The 18,272-nt window shown below is 39.7% G+C and overlaps 1 protein-coding gene across 2 annotated transcripts in view; it reads right to left on the bottom strand.

The window, feature by feature from the left end:
- LOC140917642 (uncharacterized) overlaps nucleotides 1–18,272 on the bottom strand; it is a 36,562-nt gene that overhangs the window by 11,631 nt on the left and 6,659 nt on the right. Inside the window, exons 2-5 of one of the 2 annotated variants that reach the window (XM_078854234.1) lie at nucleotides 14,618–16,302; nucleotides 8,851–8,956; nucleotides 6,142–6,333; nucleotides 2,555–2,657 (exon numbers count right to left, since the gene is read on the bottom strand). In XM_078854234.1, the coding sequence (XP_078710360.1) occupies nucleotides 2,555–2,657; nucleotides 6,142–6,333; nucleotides 8,851–8,956; nucleotides 14,618–14,693 (477 nt within the window). In that variant the 5' untranslated portion in view covers nucleotides 14,694–16,302. Of the gene's footprint in view, nucleotides 1–2,554; nucleotides 2,658–6,141; nucleotides 6,334–8,850; nucleotides 8,957–14,617; nucleotides 17,247–18,272 lie in introns of those variants that run through there. The other variant, XM_078854235.1, reaches the window with a different exon arrangement.

An 18,272-nucleotide genomic window follows, 5' to 3' on the forward strand; every position in this document is an offset into this window, starting at 1 on the left:
ATATTTCATTGTAAGAGAATAACATGGAGGTGAATGAGGGCATAATGCATTAGCCCTTACATCTCCAGTGGGACTGCTCACACGAGTAAGGGCTGCAGAAGTGGACCCCTAGTTTGTAGCACTTCTACTTTTCATTTGAGAGGTAGGTTATTTACTACTTCAGTAAGAAAAGACAAAGCTAGCATCTGTAGTACCAAATTCAGCAATAATTATAAAAAAATTAAACAGCACCATCTACTGGTGAAAGAAAAGCTGTGCCTTATGTATTTCTGTTAAGTGATAAGATCAATGATTTTCTATTAAAATATTTTATAAATATATTTATCATGGCAGCTATCTGCTTTCATTTCTCAGGTAGCCAGATTTGTTGTTTGTAAATGAGATGACTTGCATGCACCGGTCCAAATGGAAGAAATGGAGAATATGGACATACAGTGAGTTCCTATGTGTCCCTTATCTCATACAGTTAAAGTTTATATAGCCATTTCTTCTTTACGTTGCTGGCTAGTACAAGTGGTGATCCCTGTTACTGAAAATATGTTGTCTATGGTCAGAGAACAGAGTTGAGAGTCAGGAGTGGGAAATTGGCATAGGAAGAATGGTCTAGTGAGTAGGGCACTATAGACTAGCACACAGGAGTTTAAGTCCCAGCTCAGTCACAGATTTCCTTTATGGCCTTGGGCTACTCTTTTAATCTACCCTGTTTGACAGAGAGTTTGTGAAGATAAAATTCATTAAAATGATTGTGAGGCGCTTTGGTGATGAGTGCCATATAAATGTTTAGATACTATCCTAAAGAATGTATCCCAGAATGAAGGCAGGGCTCTTTTTCTGGCTCTGTCATTGACTCACAGTGTGACCTTGGGCCAGTTTTATGTAACTTCTGTGCTTCAGGTCAGTTTAGCCAGCTAGTAAAAGAGATTGCTGCATATTCACTTCAATGTGAATTTAGGATTTGACTCATCCTTGTTCCAAAGATAAAATAATAAAACAGGAAGCGGTTGTTTAAAGTATTCCAGCCTCAGTACTAATTCAGTGGTACACTGTGTATTTTAACTGAATTTATATTATGAATTATGGCAAAACTTTTTAGTATGTAGGTACATATGTCCTATCACAAGCTTGACTGTTCATCTAGGGAACGAAGAACAGAGAAACTGAAAATTACATTATGCATAAGCATACTCTGCTGGCCAGCCGAAACCAACTAATCCACCCACAGAAGTGTCTGTAGATGAGAAGTCTCACAACATACATGGCAGAAGAAAGAAGGGCCATGCTATTAGTTTTACACAGAGGTTAGCCCTTCACCTACAATAAATTGAAAGGCAAACTAAATACAGTTGGAAGAAATACTTAGGCCTGGTCTACACTGGGGTGGGGATCGACCTAAGATTCGCAACTTTAGCTATGCTATTCTCGTAGCTGAAGTTGGCGTATCTTAGGTCGATTTACCTCCCGTCCTCACGGCGCGGGGTTGACTGCTGCCGCTCCCCTGTCGACTCCACTTCCACCTCTCGCTGTGGTGGAGTACAGGAGTCGATGACAGAGCAATCAGGGATCAATTTATCGCATCTACACTAGACGTGATAAATCGATCCCTGATAGATCAATCACTACCCGCTGATCCGGCAGGTAGTGTAGATGTACCCTAATTACATTCATAGCTTATATACAGCTTTAGTCCAAGATTTCATTGTATCAAATTTTAAGGCATTACATTATCTTTTTTTCATGATGGGCCAGGCCCCCAGCAAGTATAAATTAGTATAGCTTCATTAATTTCAAAGCAGTTATGCTAGTACATCAGCTGAGAATCTTCCCTGATATATCTTCATTACAACAGAATACGACCATAGATATAGTATGGAACAAATCCTTGCTAGGCTTCCTTAAATGTGCCCATCAAATCTGTGAACATATCCATTTTGTACATGAAAATCTTTACATGTTTTTAAAATTTGCAGGCGAACAATTTTACTTAATTTACAGTAATTAAATTGCCATATACTGCCACATGACAGGTATATTGTGGGACCAACATGGCAACAACAACACTGCATACAGGTATATTCATGTTTGTTAGGAAAGCAATAAGTTAAGTGAATTGGAAAGCAAACCACTTCCTCAGCAACCTGAGTTGACTTTTGTTAGAGGTCAGTGTTGAGACACACTGACAGACCATAGCAGTGGAAACCTGCACTACGACTGTCCACGCAGTACCTGTTCTGTAGATAAACTGAGAACGTCAGATTCAACATCTGTTTTTCACAAGCATTATATTCACACATACCATACATAATTGCCTGTATTCATTGCACTTTTAATGCTGGCTTGTTTCCTCCTCTGACCTGCACTGCTTGGATGCAAGGCAGCACTGGATGAATGAAGACAAACTGAGATTTTAAGCTCTGATTGTTTAACATACTGGCCTACAGAATGTATACTGTTACAAATACTATTCACCAATACACTGAAGCATTACAAATCACATCTGATTTCCACTTAAGTGGGAGCATGTGACAATCTAGATGGCAGATATTTCACTTTTTACCTTAGCCCACTGTTGTTGAGAAACATATCTTGAGTTATCATCCAGCTCAGGAACAAACACATGGTTATGCTGTGACTCGAGTTCCGTTTGTCTTGCCGGTTTCCTGAAATTAAAAACAAACCATGCTGTGGAGTATATTCATGAACATGTCTTTTATGAAAAACTTAGATCCTCCTTCTCCATTATATACAGGTACAATATAGACTAAGAACACTGAATCTTTATTACAATCCTTAGCTGCATAGATTAGTATGTACCATGCCAATTAATCATGATATACGTGTATTCAGTGGCCGTGGATGTTAACTAAAAACAATTATTGAAATAAATTGCAGATGTTGGGCCAAATTTCCCCCTCATTTACACCTGTGCAACCTCACGGACTGTGCTGAAGAGGCTTAACTGAGCCCAAAATTGAGCCCGCTGTATTGTGGAGATACAGAATGTTGCATTAATGAAAGTCTCCTCCCAGTCCTCTCCTCTCACCCTCCTCCCCTTCATCTTCTTCCACTTTCAGTACCTAGAACAGTCGCCCGTTTTCTATCTCAAGCTCACATATGCTTCAGCTCCTCCTCAAAACTTCCTCATTCTCCCAAGTAATATCTGTATTCCCTCCTTTCCCTCGGCTGTTGATTTGTCTTGTCTACCTTACATTAGAAACTCATTACAGCAGATAATGTATAATACAGTTTATAAAGCACTGCACAGATCAACAGCACTATACACATGATTAATAATAAATAAGATGGAGACTCTGCAGTAATGGGCCATATCATATAAAATGTATAGTTAACTTTTCCAAGCCCCTTATAATCTGAAATGAAGCCCACTTTCCCCTTCTCCTGTGGTTGCAGCTGGCCCCTGTGTGCTTAAGACATCCAAAACAGGTTTTATTTAGTGCAGCATTAACTTGCTATAATTTTCCTTTAGCAATTCATAGTGTTTTTCTTTTCAGTGCAGGATATGTAATGCTTTTTTGGTGTGATTTTGCCCACATCTCCTTAGATCATGGCTCTTGTACTGAATTTGTAGATATTTTGAGGATAGTCTACAGTGGGCTGTGTTGCTCTGTAATTTAGCATGGCAGCCATATAAAAATTTTAGCTCTTGCATAGTATTGTGAGATTTAGTTGCTATGTTTTGGGATGCACATACACGCCTTAGTGACAGAAGGTGTGAGCCAAATGGCTTCTTAGGGCAGAGATGCCCCTCATTCTTTAAATACTTGGGGATGCTCTCACAGACAGCGCACAAAATGTTGGGATGTGTACAGAGCACAAGCATCTGCTCAAAATGCCAATGATTGTGATAAATAGTGCTTAATTGGCAGGATCCTGGTCAGATCTCTCTTTAGTCTGTTTGAGGTTGAGGAAAGGCAGCCAAGCATACTCTCATAAATCAGTCAGGACAAATATCGTAGCTTCAGCTCACCCTAGCAAGTCAGTTAAGGGGACTTATTAAAGGAGCTTGCATGGTCAGTCCTGAGGGAGGGAAACAAAGGTCTTGTTTGGGTGGATGTGATTATATTAGGTAAAATGCCTAATAACTTAAGTGTTTTGATTAGTGCAGTCAATTAATCACAGTCAACTCTAGGGATTAACTCAAAACAAATTAACTCGATTATAAAAATAATTGATTAATTGCAGTTTTAATCACACTGTTAAATAATACCAATTGAAATTAATTATAAATATTTTTGAATGTTTTTCTACATTTTCAAATATATTGATTTCAATTACAGCACAGAATACAAAGTGTACAGTGCTCATTTTATATTATTTTTGATTACAAATATTTACAACTGTAAAAAACAAAATAAATAGTATTTTTCAATTCACCTTGTACAAGTACTGTAGTGAAATCCCTTTACAGTGAAAGTACAATGTACAAATGTAGATTTGTTTTACGTAATTGCACTCAAAATTAAACAATGTAAAACTTTAGAGCCTACAAGTCCACTCAGTCCTACTTCCTGTTCAGCCAATTGCTAAGACAAACAAGTTTGTTTACATTTACAGGAGATAATGCTGCCTGCTTCTTATTTACAATGTCATCTGAAAGTGAGGACAGGCATTCACATGGCACTGTTATAGCTGGCATTGCGAGGTATTTACATGCCAGATATGCTAAACATTTGTATGCCGCTTCATGCTTTGGTTACTATTCCAGAGGACATGTTTCCATGCTGATGATGCTCTTTAAAAAAAACTAATGTGTTAATTACATTTGCGACTGAACTCCTTTGGGGAGAATTGCATGCCTCCTGCTCTGTGATTTTACCCGCATTCTGCCATATATTTCGTATTATGGCAGTCTCAGATGATGACCCAGCACATGTTTTTCGATTTAAGAACACTTTCCACTGCAGATCTGACAAAATACAAAGAAGGTACCAATATGAGATTTCTAAAGATACCTACAGCACTCAACCCAAGATTTAAGAATATGAAGTGCCTCCCAAAATCTCAGAGGGACAATGTCATGTTGTCAGAAGTCCTAAAATAGCAACACTCCGATGCAGAAACTACAGAACCCAAATCACCAAAAAAGAAAATCAAACTTCTGTCGGTGGCATCTAACTCAGATGAAGAAAATGAACGAGCATCATTCCACACTACTTTAGATCGTTATTGAGCAGAACTCATCATCAGCATGGAAGCATGTCCTCTGGAATGGTGGTCAAAGCATGAAGGGACATACAAATGTTTTGCATGTCTGGCATGTAAATACTTTGCAATGCCAGCTATAACAGTGCCATATGAATGCCTTTCCTCACTTTCAGATGACATTGTAAATAAGAAGCAGGCAGCATTATCTCCTGTAAATGTAAACAAACTTGTTTGTCTTAGCAATTGGCTGAACAGGAAGTAGGACTGAGTGGACTGGTAAGCTCTAAAGTTTTACATTGTTTAATTTTGAGTGCAGTTATGTAACAAAAAAAAATCTACATTTGTACGTTGCTCTTTCACAATATAGATTGCATTACAGTACTTGTATGAGGTGAATTGAAAAATACTACATTTACTTTTTTTACAGTTCAAATATTTGTAATAAAATAATATAAAGTGAGCACTGTATATTTTGTATTCCTGTATTGTAACTGAAATCAATATTTGAAAATGTAGAAAACATCCACAAATATTTAAACAAATAGTATTCTATTATTAACAGTGCAATTAAAACTGCGATTAATCAAGATTTTTTTAAAATCTCGCGATTAATCACAATTGTTTTTAATAGTTTGACAACCCTAGTTTTGATACGATGTTTTGATTTATTCCTAAACTATATCAGATACAAAGTGAGTGGAGATTTTGGACTGTAAACACTGTTAATTTAAATCACCAGAGGCTGCAAATACATTCAAATACTAGGATTTTCTTTGCTTTACACTTCACACAAAGTTTGGGTATCTGTTCTATTATATTGAGACCAACTCTTCCACACAATTCTTTTGAGTTGATTTGTAAAAAATTACGATCCTCTATTGATGTTGTCCAACATACACATAAAATAAAGGAGTTAATTATTTCTAGATTCATTTCTTTGATCAGCAAAAAACTTAATTATGTAAAAAAATAACTTACCTAGCTCCTTTAACACTTTTATTTGACTTGTTTTTACAGTAGTAGACACACTGTATTATTACACCAACTAGGAAAGCCAGTGTTACTGCAGGAAGTACAGTTACTAAAATCAAGTCCAAAGTATTCCAGAGTTGTTCACATTTGTGACCCATGTACCAGTAATCTCCCCAGAGGCCTCGGTAGTAAGGACATCTGCCAATTAAAAAAAAAAAAAAAGAAGTGTGTTTCTTAAAGGAACAATATTCTAATTAAAAAAAACCCCTCCAATAATTCAGAAAAAAGGAAACATTTTGTTCTGTTATTGAGTGAAGTATGTCAGGAGTCCAGAGATCCATTACTTTCATGAAGCATTATCTATCTTAAAGTTTTATACTGCTCTCCACCAGTGTTGTATCTGTGCACTTTCCATGTAAAATCAACAGCAATAGCAAAGTCCGTAGTGAACTTCATGGAGTCTCTGGCTCTTCTGCCTTTTAGGGGTAAAAACTCTGCTTGGGGTAGGGTTTTTTAATTTTTTTTTAAAATTAATTTACTTTTATTTTTAAAGCTGGTTTCTTTCAGGGTTTTGTTTGCTCTTTACATTTTTTCCCCGTAGGAGGTGTGTCAGTGTGATGAATATCATGTTTGTGATAGAAAGGTCTTTTTGGAGATTTTGCATTTTCTAATGAGAGTCAGACTCTGGATTTGCCTAATGCTCTCTGGAAGTTTGTTCCATAGTTGGATCCTCTTCACTGAGAATACTTTGCTCAGCCATACTTTTTAATTTATATTAAAGTGGATTTGTATTTTTCATTATAAATATCAATTTTCACAATGTAGTATACTATATGCAGTCTTGTTGTAGCCATGTAGTCCCAAGATATTAGAGAGACAAGGTGGGTGAGGTAATATCTTTTATAGGACCAACTGCTGTTTGTAAGAGAGACAAGCTTTTGAGCTTACACAGCTTCTTCAGGTCCAGCAAATGTACTCAGTGTCACAGCTAAACACAAGGTGGAACAGATTGTTTAGCATAAGTAGTTAAATATGTAAAATATGTGTTAACTATTTATGCTAAGCAATCTGTTCCACCTTGTGTTTAGCTGTAGCCTGTGTTTAGCTGCAGCCTCAGCCATCCTGTCTCTCTAATGTAGTATATTATCATCTTCAAATTGCATTGAGCTGAAACGTAGGCACATACCGATTTGCCATATTGATCCATCTAATGAGGTATTTTACCTTCAGGAATTGCCCCACTTCATTTGCTTTATCACCTGGGCAATCCTGTAACTGTATAAGGGAGAAATTCTTTCCCAAATCCTATAGGTGATCAGATTGTGCCCCAATACATGGCATTAGATTATCATTATTAGTAACTCAATCTGCATAGCTATAAATGTGATTCATGGCCATAAAGTTATCCTACCCTGGTATTTGAGTTGATAATTTCCTGTAGCAGAACATTTCAGAGACTGACTACAGTATATGCCACATAAAGGACTAATATGCTGGATACAAAAGATTAATTTGGTACTTATATTTTCAGCTCAAATTGCTAGATCTCTTTAAAAAGAAAAGACGGTTTTGAGGATGAGGAGAGGGCACTAGTTTTATTCTCATTTAAAGAGTACATTTTAATGGATGTAAAAAGCATTTAGCACCTTAGATACACACTTTTGTGTGATGTAATTATAAATCAAAATAAATTAAGAACATAAATAAAATGATGCAAAACAGGTGAGTTAATGTTATTACTGTATGAGAAGCATTCTTCTTTTTTTCCTAGATATTTAAAATTGTAACTAATATTGCATTAACCTATGTTTTGGCATGTCGTTTGCCTTTTTGTGGGGATGGGGAGAGGTAGTGTCTTGTTGTGTTGGTTTGGTTTTGAGGGTGGGGTTAGAGGAAGCAGGCAGAAACCAGAATTAAAAGGAAGCTAAGGCTTCAGTCCGACAACTGGCTCTATACAGGCAAACTCTTACACCCACAAAGAGCCTTCCTGACTATGCATTTACAGTACTCCATAGTGACAGAATTGTAACACCACTCCTAAGTGAGCAGAAATTTTGTACCGTGCATGATTCAGTTGTTATTTTTACTACAATATCCAAGAAAATTAAGACTAAACACATGTGGCATTTGAAGTTTGGGTCAATATTTTTAAAAATATGAACTTAAACTTAGGCTTCTATAAGTACATTCAGCTCCCAAATAAGTGGCCTAATTTTCAAAAGTTCTGACCACTCAGCAACTCCAACAGTTGCTCTGCACTTTTGAAAAATCAGACCACTTGGGGGAACCTAAATGTTGATGTAAAAACCTAACTGTAGGCTCCTATTTTTTAAATCCTCTGCCTTCAAGTTCTACTGTTTTTGAGATACCCACCCACAAAAAAAGCATCTTACATTCTTGTATTTAAACAGATTTTGCTCAAGCTTAAGATAAAATAGAACATATTTGAGACAATTATTAGCATGAGAAAATGGAGGGTTATATGTCTATGTAACTTTAACTATAAAGTTTATGGCTTACATATGCTGTACAAAAATAGCAATGTTAGGACCTGATCCTGAATCTGATTCTTGTGAACAGCCATCTGTTCCTGTGCAGAGCCCAAAAGACGACAGGGGTCCACCTTCATGGATCAGATTGCAAGGTCCTCATTTACTTTATCAGCAATAATATCTTGTTGATGCCTCACTTACATAGCACATCCAAAATACTTACTTGCAGAAAGGTTTGTTGCCTTTACACCCGCAAACAATATCCTTTGGACAGAAGCCTTCTGTATTACCCAAGCAATTATCAAAGTCGGCAGTGCCACTGCAATTGGCTGTAAATTAAAACCAACACTTCAACAACCAACACTTCAACTGTAAAGTAATGCAGATGAGCATGCTGTATATTTGTCTGCATCAGAAACTCAGGATTTATGTGAAATAATCTTTAAACTGTAAGTTTTACCCCCCAGTGAATAAGAATTGATGTTTGATAGTTCTGAACCACTTTGAAGTCTCATTATTTCCTCCTTTTAAACAAGAAGCCTTACCCCACACAAGTTATTTTATTCTGAATCCGTACCCTACATTCTCATTTGTCCTCCATTAGCTAGTAAATCATACTCATGATATGTAGGTATTATGATTTAATGTGTGTGTTGCCATATCTGAATTTCTCTCAATGTCATTTAAACCTTGCTAGACAGCAGAAATCATAAGGCCTGCAAAACCCTTTGGAGGATCAGACTTTTACCTTTATTACAGAATATTTTTAATTCGATTTTTGGCTGACAGCTGACAAAATCAAGACACTGCAATAGCATACTAAATACATCTAAGTATAGAATCAATGGCAGGAAGTGATGTCACAATGAGAATGGCCACTTAGGATATGTCTTGACTACGGAAGTAATGGTGTCATGGGGTGTCACCCTCATCGCTGGACTAGCGCCTCCTCTTGGTCATGCTGAGGATTAACTTGAGACCAACACCCAGGTCCATTGTCTGCACACTGGCACTTTGTCTCTTGTTCCAGCCTATGGCTCCTCTCTCAGCTCGCAGAACTGCAGCGTCCTCTTTGCAACTCACCCCTCCGGCTGTGTCACCATCCAGATTTCCTTCAGTGTTTCCCCCTTTGGAAACCTCGTGCAAGGTTAGTAGAGTCCATGATTTGGGGAGATGTATCCAAACCTAGCACCTCTACAAGGACATGTCCAAGAGGGAATGAGAACAGGTATATTGGTCCATTACCCGTGACGCTACACTGATTGGCATTACAATTTGTTTTGTTGGCACTTTTCACTTTTATTAACAATTGCTAGGCTGCCTGTGTTTATTTTTAATAAAATGTGTGAGTGCCTGGGAAACAGAAAAAAGGAAGTTTATACCCTGCTTATCAGAGGCATACTATCTGGTTGCTTGTGGTGACTTGCAAACCAGCTTGGTCTTTGACCCACTTGTAGCAAAAGTTCTCCTCCTTATCCTTACATATACTGTGCAGTGCACAGAATACCCAACAACATGAATAGCACTGGGCATGCTAACACCCAAACAGGTTTGTAGGCAGCACCATCTTGCCTTCAAGTTGGCAAATACACATTCTACTCTCATCCTGCAACTACTCAGTGTGTAACTAAACCTTCTTCTGCTAGGTGTCCTTAAATCAGGGTATGGGTTCATGAGTCAGAGCAAGAGGATAGGATGCATCCCTATATATATATATACACACACACATATATATATATATATATATTTAGGAGGGAATAATGTCCTTTGTTGTCCAGGTAGGTAAATGCCATATCTCCTGAGCACCCTGGCATCATGCATCTTGCTGGTGTGGCTCATGTTGGTTTTCATATATCTCCTTCTGTGGTTGACCAAGGGCTGCATAATGAGCAAGTTAGTATCCTTGTGCAACTTGTGGTGGGTATATTCATGTGCACCAATGGATACATGGTCCCAGCACAGTTTGAGAATCCTATTCTCTCAAAGCCAGCTATTATTTCAAGGTGTGAGTGAGTGGTGTGTCAGTGCAACGGCACCCCCTCTGGCCAAGTGTGGCACAGCCCCTGGGCCCACAGAGCCTAGCAGGGCTGTCAGTCTATTTCTGTGCCCCAGGAGTCTGAAAACCCTTTCTATACTCCCAAGTCCATCAGGTGGTTAGTAGGGGAACCAAGGCCTGCCCACTCCACTAGGTTCCAGCCAGTGGTGCAAGTAGAAATCATTTCTTTCCGGTACTGCACTCATGGGAAGGACACAAGGGGGGGCACGTGACCTCCCCATGTGACCCTCCATGTGACTCCTCCCCACCCCGCCCCCAGCCCGGGGCCCCCATGCTCTCCCCATCCCCTCCGACACCCCACTTACGTGTCTAATATTTTATAACTGCATCTGTTAAACAGATGCAGTTGCAAAATGATGCTTTTGGCCCCTGGTGCCACCTGTACTTCCAGGTGTCACTGAGGATCCAGCAGTACCTCAAATTGAAAACTTCTTAAATGAAAGAAGGATAGGAAGGACAATCACCCCACTTTCACTTAACACACTATCAGTGCCTCCGCTTATGTCCAAACTAAGCTTCTGCCAGCTTACCTTTATCTAAGGGTATGTTCACTACCAATGTTAAACCGCTGCCGTGGCAGCACTTTAACGTGGCTGTGTAGTCGTGGCACCAGTGCTGGGAGAGAGCTCTCCTAGCGCTATAAAAAAACCCAGCCCCACGAGGAGAGTAGCTACCAGCGCTGGTGCACTGTCTACACTGCCACTTTACAGCGCTGAAACTTGCATCACTCGGGTGTGTGTGTGTGTTTTCACACCCCTGAGCAAGAAAGTTTCAGGGCTGTAAAGTGGCAGTGTAGACAAGGCCTAAGTATTGCTCTCCACCAGGCACTAGGAAAGCAAATATGCTGCACCATCTGGGTTTGATGGAAAAGAGGCATAGAACTGTGTGTGCCATGTGCATTTTGATAGAACTACAGCCCAAATTGTTTTATTTTTTTCCTCAGCATGACATACAAGCAATTGATCAAAATCACATTCTCTGATCTCTTGGGGCCAAATCCTGTTCCCACTGAATTCAAAAGAAGTTTTTCTATTGAGTTCAATGGGAACAGCCTTTGACATTTGAAGAGGAAAGAACAAAACCACTCAAGCAAGGGCTATATTGCGTATACCACTGGCATCAAAGGCTGCTGACTCATGTCAGAAAGTCAGCAGAGATCTGGTCTTTGTCCATTACAAGGGAGAAATCAGAAATCAATGAGGCTAGAACAGTCTTTGTACCATATACAACTCATAAGTCCATCTGCAAAGGATCAAGGAAATATGAAGGCTCCAGATTACGTTAAAGTCCTCAGTTCCTTGGTTAGAATGCTTCCATCAGTATATGTTCATAGTCTAGAGGCTGGAGCAGGAATCAAAACCACTATTTAAACACCTTCCGTCCCCCCAACCCCTCCCTTCTTGAGGACTTCTGCCCAACTTAACAGCACAATATATCTGCTAACAAACTTAAACAAAGCCTTTAAGTTTGTTAGTATATGTATTGTGCTGTTAAACCCATATAAAGAATGAATACCCTCCCTAGCCCCGTTCTGCTCCTTTAAGGAGCAGAATGCAGCTCCACACACCCCCAGAGGGGGGCTGCTAGCTTCCCCAAATCTTTCTGGTACCCTGTACCTGCTAAAAATCTCTTGCTGGTACTGCGTACTGGAGCATACAACCCTACTTGCACTCCTGGTTCCAACTCAGGGCTCTCGAGCTAGGTAAGCAGAATCAGGATTCTTTGACTCTGACAATGCCCTGAGCTTTTTTCCCTATGTTCTCCTGAATCTCTGCAAGCTCTCCTGCCTGTCCCCTCCTGGGCTGTTGTCTTTGGGCAGCTCTTGAGTAGCTTGCTGGCAGGAGCTCCTTTCTCCATTCTGCTCACTCCTCTGGTAGCCACCATGCCTCTCTGCTTCCCAGCCCTTTTAGCCTCCCAGCTACAGTGAGGCTTCCAAATCAGCAGTGGCCAGCAGTGCCTGTATTAACCCTTTGGTGGTCCAGCGTGGGGTATATAAACCCCATGACACAGGGATATTAACAATCTTCACCAGCTATGGGTAGACCACAGCAATCGTCACCTCACAAACAGCCATCCATCACACCACCAATGGTTGGTTTAATATCCAACTGGTTAGCCACCAACTTGTAGAAGTTTGGGGCAGCCTGCTTCCAGATGCCAATGGCAACCACTTCTGGATTGGTATGGGTGCCCCCATGTGTCTCCTGGTGCTGAAGGGTCAGGCCAAGCTCCTCATGTAGCTCCATGAAGGTGTCCTTCCTCATGCAGAAGTTCTGGAGCCACTACTGGTCATCCCCATATGCATTACAAGGTATTCCCACCACTCTATGCCTGTGGTTCTGCTCCAGAACCACTGGTCAGCATGGGAATTCCATAGCTATTAAGCTCACATTAGATGTCTCTGCTCCACCATGTCTGCATGCAGCCCGCATGATCTCCTAACCAAGACTTGCTGCTTCCTTCTCAGGCAACTGCAGAAGTCACTGCAAGTCACTGCAGAAATGCCTTCTCTCTGCCTCCAGTTGTAAAAACAGATGTTGCATTAATGCCAACAGCTAGAATAGGTCATGGTCCTGAGCTGGAGCCATGACTTGGCATCTGCTGGAATGGTGGCTGCTGACAGAAGTGAGGATCATACAGTGGTAGAAGTACTTTAGTTACTGCATTTGTGGCTATGAATTCTTATGCACAGGAGCCCAGGGAGGATACAAGTCCTCTCACAATACACTGGGAAAAAATTCATAAAGCGGAGCAGACTAGGGCAGCACTAAGAACCATGGGATATGCCCCCAGAAATACTAGCATCTAGCCTGGGTTAGTGCAGTGCCAATGTGGACACAGATATGTAGGTATTATTCAAGTGTTGCTTAGCAGCATGGACACGCCACATCCAGGCTTCTCATATCTTGCTGCTCAGACCCAGGTGAACTGCAGTGAAGACATACCCTTAGACTCCAGAGAGGCAATAAGAACATCTATTCTGTTGCTTTAAGGAAAGTAAGGAGGAAATTAAGAGAGAGGGACATAAGATATGGGGGGAGGCAAAGGGTAGAGAGGGTCCCGCATCAAAGTACATGATCAGACCAGAAATTTCTCATCAAAGATCTCTGAGAAGGGTTGGAAGTAATCTGGGAGCATTTGAATGAAAGAGAAGACTAATACTGTTTCTACAGCAAACTTACAGTTGACAGAGCACAAATGGAAGCAACTGCTAGAGAACAAAAAAAGAACGGTGAAGCTACATTTGGTTTTTTTGTTTCTTTGTTTTAGAGATGTCATGAGAAAATATTAAGGGAGTTAAATAAACAAACAAACAAACAAACTGATTTGCAGTTCCATTAGCATGCAGACAGAGGTGGGATGGGTTTCCTTTAAAAACAAATATATGCTTAAGCACTTTGCTGGATTAGGGATCATAGTCTTGAGCACCTTGTAGGACTGAGACCATGTAACGTCTCCTGTGTAAAAAGAAAAGGAGTACTTGTGGCCACTCTATGCCTGCGGGAGAGCTCTCCTGCTGGCATAATGAACCCCCCACGAACAAGCGGCAGTAGCTATGTCGGCGGGAGAGTGTCTCCCTCCAACATAGTGCTGTCCACACCGGCATGTGCTTTTTCACACCCCTGACTGACAAAAGTTTTACCAACAAAAATGCCAGGTATTCTTATATCTCATGTGCGTACTTTTCTATAGATTATCATGACCTTGCCATTGCAGAATTCAAAAAGCCTAAAATGTCTAATAAGAACATATACACATTGTTAGTTACCATAAAAAGCATCCTTACATCTTTACTTTTTTCTTATTTCAACCTCATTTCCACCTAGCACAAGAGAAGAATGTTGTCCACTAGGACAAAGTGTGAATAAGTAAGCAGGACTTTGCTTGAAAACATAATTTGTCTATAGTGCAAAGAAACCCAAATATTTCTTACGTTCTGAAGCCTGTTCCGTCAGCAAAACACTCGACAGTAAGACAATGAGAGGTAAGAAGTCGCTGAAATTGGGCATTGTGAAGCTGTTACAGTAAGAGATGACTCAAATTCTTCTCCTCTATTTGTTGAGCAGCTGTTAAAGGTAATAGCTGTTACTTTTGTTTATATCATAGCAGATCAAAGATCATGGATTTTGAACTTGTTTTACAGCATCCTTCCCTGTACATAATTACTAATTAACCTCTCTCTAATAAATTTACTGGCATTTTTTCTAGCATATACATCTTCTATGGTTACTAAATAGGTCAATAAAAATCTTTACTATTAACCCCTTTCTTTCTGAACTCTTGAAATCATATGTAAATAAAATCACGTTAGTGGCATAAAGGGTTAAAGAGATTCAATAAGAACATTTATTTGTTTAGCTTTGTTCTTTCTTTAATGTAGCTTTTCACAACAATTTAGTTTTTTGAGGACTGAAATACCATGGGTGAAATTTAATGGCCTATGATATGCAGGAGGTCAGAGTAGATAATCTAATGGTCCCTTCTGGCCTTAAACTTTATGAAATCTATGAAACTGAAGCCTTATTAACACCATGAATATAAAGCATTTCATTAGTAAACATTTTTAGAATTGACAAAAAGATGTAAAATGACTGTAGGAAAAAAAAAATCTATCTTCTTCCTATTTGGCACAACTTCTGTTTAGCAGTTATCAAATAAGAGAAGAGAAAAAGAAAAAAAACAATGTCAAACCTAAAACATTCAGTAACACATTTTAGTATATAATATTTCATTTTATGATTAATATTTGTATGGCAAAGATTCATGTATCTTACTTCACTGACACAAAGGCACCCAAAAAGTCTGTAATATTTAATTTCATTGGACTGGAAGAAGAAGAACACTGAAAGAATATCGTGGCCTGCACCTATCAAGACATCTTGACGTTAGCTATAGAGCTAAGGTGATTCTGGAGGTCATTGATCAAAAAGCCATTTACGCAGGAATAAATGCACTAACATGGCACTGCTGTCAAGCCAATAATGGGTTCCAAACATTTTCCCACTTGGAGTTTAGAAATGCTGAGAAATTTTCATGTAATTATATTTAAAGGAAGTGGGCTAGCTCTTTAGGTGCAATTGAGCTCTGCTTGATGCAGTACCCAGGGGAAATAAAGGTGGCTTTACTTTATCTTTTAAAGCACACTCCTTTCAATCTTGGGTTGGCTGGGCTCATTTTGGCCCCGAGCACAACTTAGAGCAGCTCAAGGTTGCTCTCATATGTACCTTACTGTAATGGTCCTTAAAGGACCTTTCTGGATGCCAAGCATTGTTGGAGTATAGTACCACTCTATCCATATCTTCTTCCCCTGGCCATACTGAAGGACATAAATCCACACCGTGTAGAGGTCAAACATAGGAGTTTATTACGTACAGCGCTGACGGAGTGTCACCTCACTTATTAGGCTCAGAGACACCATCAATCAATTGATTACAATGGAATGTATGGATTTTCCATGGGTGGGGAAAGTGACAGGGTATGCAGTCCCACACCCCCGGATAGGTTTAGCTGCAAGACATGATAGCACAGTAACCAATGGTCAAAAGGTTACATATGTTGGATTCAATTTGGGGTCCATAGGAACGAAGTAGCTCCTTTGATTGTCCAAAAGATACATATCTAGGGGTAAAAGCAAAGAAAAAGTGAAAGTATATGGCAATAAAGATTGTCTTTCAAGTTGCTTATTTGTGTTTTAAGGCAGGCATTGGTGCCATGTGAAAGGGAGGTGGAAGGAGGCCATATCTTATACTGACATGCTTGAACCTTTCATAAACTCAAGGATGGATGTGTGGGAAGAACATCTCCCTACAGAAGAAACTGACACAACAGAAACAGGGCTTCTTTGTTCTATTTGCAACTTTGAATAAGACACAATTATTGCCCCCAACATCTGGCATTTTGCTGACCAGGCATATCTTAGCAAAAGCAAGGTTATCTTTAGTTATTCTGCTTTCTCTTAGCTATTGCTAGGCCTCTGACCTCTTGACCAAACTCTGGACTTTGGGCCTGTACACAAATCCATATACCAGGTTATTACATCAGCAATGGATTTTAACCCTTCACACACCATAGTTTGGTTATAAAACATGTTCATGACATGTTCAATTTTTTGCTACGATTTCTATGGCTGACAATATTTGCACTTCGATTTTACCATCACTTCTCCCAAAGTTTAAAATGAAACACCTACATCTTTACTTTCTAATGCACATACTATCATCCAAGTTTATACATCTTCAATTCTATTTCTGAAGGGAGGTATTTACAATTCCATGTTCTTTGCCCTGAAGTTTCCAGTAAGAGAAGTTGATAATTTCTGTTGCGTAAGAATTTCCCCTGAACTTTGTTCTTTCTGTACATGAGGAAATAAACTTAGATTTATTTCAGACTGAACTTTAGCTTTATTCAGGTCACTGTCCCAACACTGTAGCCCTATTGACTTCAGATGGAATAAACAAAGATCTTACACTTATAATATGCCTTTCATCTCACAGGTTCACATAGCACTTAAACTGACATGCAAACTATAGAGAGGGATCATTTATCCTGCACTGAAAAGCAGCCACAATTTTAGCAGCACACAAAGACACTATATAAAAGTGAGTGACAGTAGGCCACTACTGAGCCTGAAGTGCAGAGGGAATGCAGGGAGGCAGAATGGACCAAGGCAGAATGGAACCAGATACACCTGCAGGAAAACTGGAAGGACACACTCATGATTTTCCTGGGTTTCTCTTTTGGAAAAGTTAATGCAGGGGTTGGGCCAAGGGGAGTTGTACCAAGAAAGAGAAAGGTGTCGATGCAAGGGTTCTCATAGGGTATGTCTATACTGCAATAAAACACCTGCGGTTGGCCTATGTCAGCTAACTTGGGCTCACAGGACACAGACTGTGCCGCTATAAAATTGTAGTGGGGACATTTGGGCTCAGGCTGAAACCTGGGGTCTGGAACCCTCTGTCCAGCCCAGAGCCTGGGCTCCAGCCTGAGCCCAAACATCCCCATTGAAATTTGATAGCACCACAGTCTGAGACATGTGAGACCAAGTCAGCTGAATCAGCCAACCGCAGGTGTTTTATTGCACAGTAGACATAACTAAAGAAGTCTGATCAGACCCAATGTAACATCCTTAAGTGAAATTTGGTCTGGACTCTGGGATTAACAGTCTTACATGATAAAAAAATGCCATGGAATCTTTAATGGTCACAAGTGGTCAGGAACTTGATTTCATAAATCCCATCTGCAAGACAGAACCTCTTGCTACACAATGCCTCCTAACCTCCATCCCAGCACATTGGTTCAATAGCAAATAAGAGAAAATGTGCCAGCTACAGTGTGGACTGTACCAACACTACTTCCTGCAGTTTCCTGGCATTCCTGTTAGGCCTCTTATCCAAGAACTGAGCCAGCTTAATGTGGTTTAACATGTGAGATCTGATGGGATCACATCACAAATGGGAATTGATTGGGTGTCCTCTAGACTGAGTTTGTTTTCTAAATTTGAGGAATTAAAGTCTCTCTAAAAGAAGAAAAAATATATAGTTGATGGGGAAAAAAATTTAGCAACTATTCAGAAATACATTTACTTTGGC

This window comes from Lepidochelys kempii, chromosome 9 (genome assembly GCF_965140285.1).
Source record: "Lepidochelys kempii isolate rLepKem1 chromosome 9, rLepKem1.hap1, whole genome shotgun sequence".
Taxonomy (NCBI): domain Eukaryota; kingdom Metazoa; phylum Chordata; order Testudines; family Cheloniidae; genus Lepidochelys; species Lepidochelys kempii.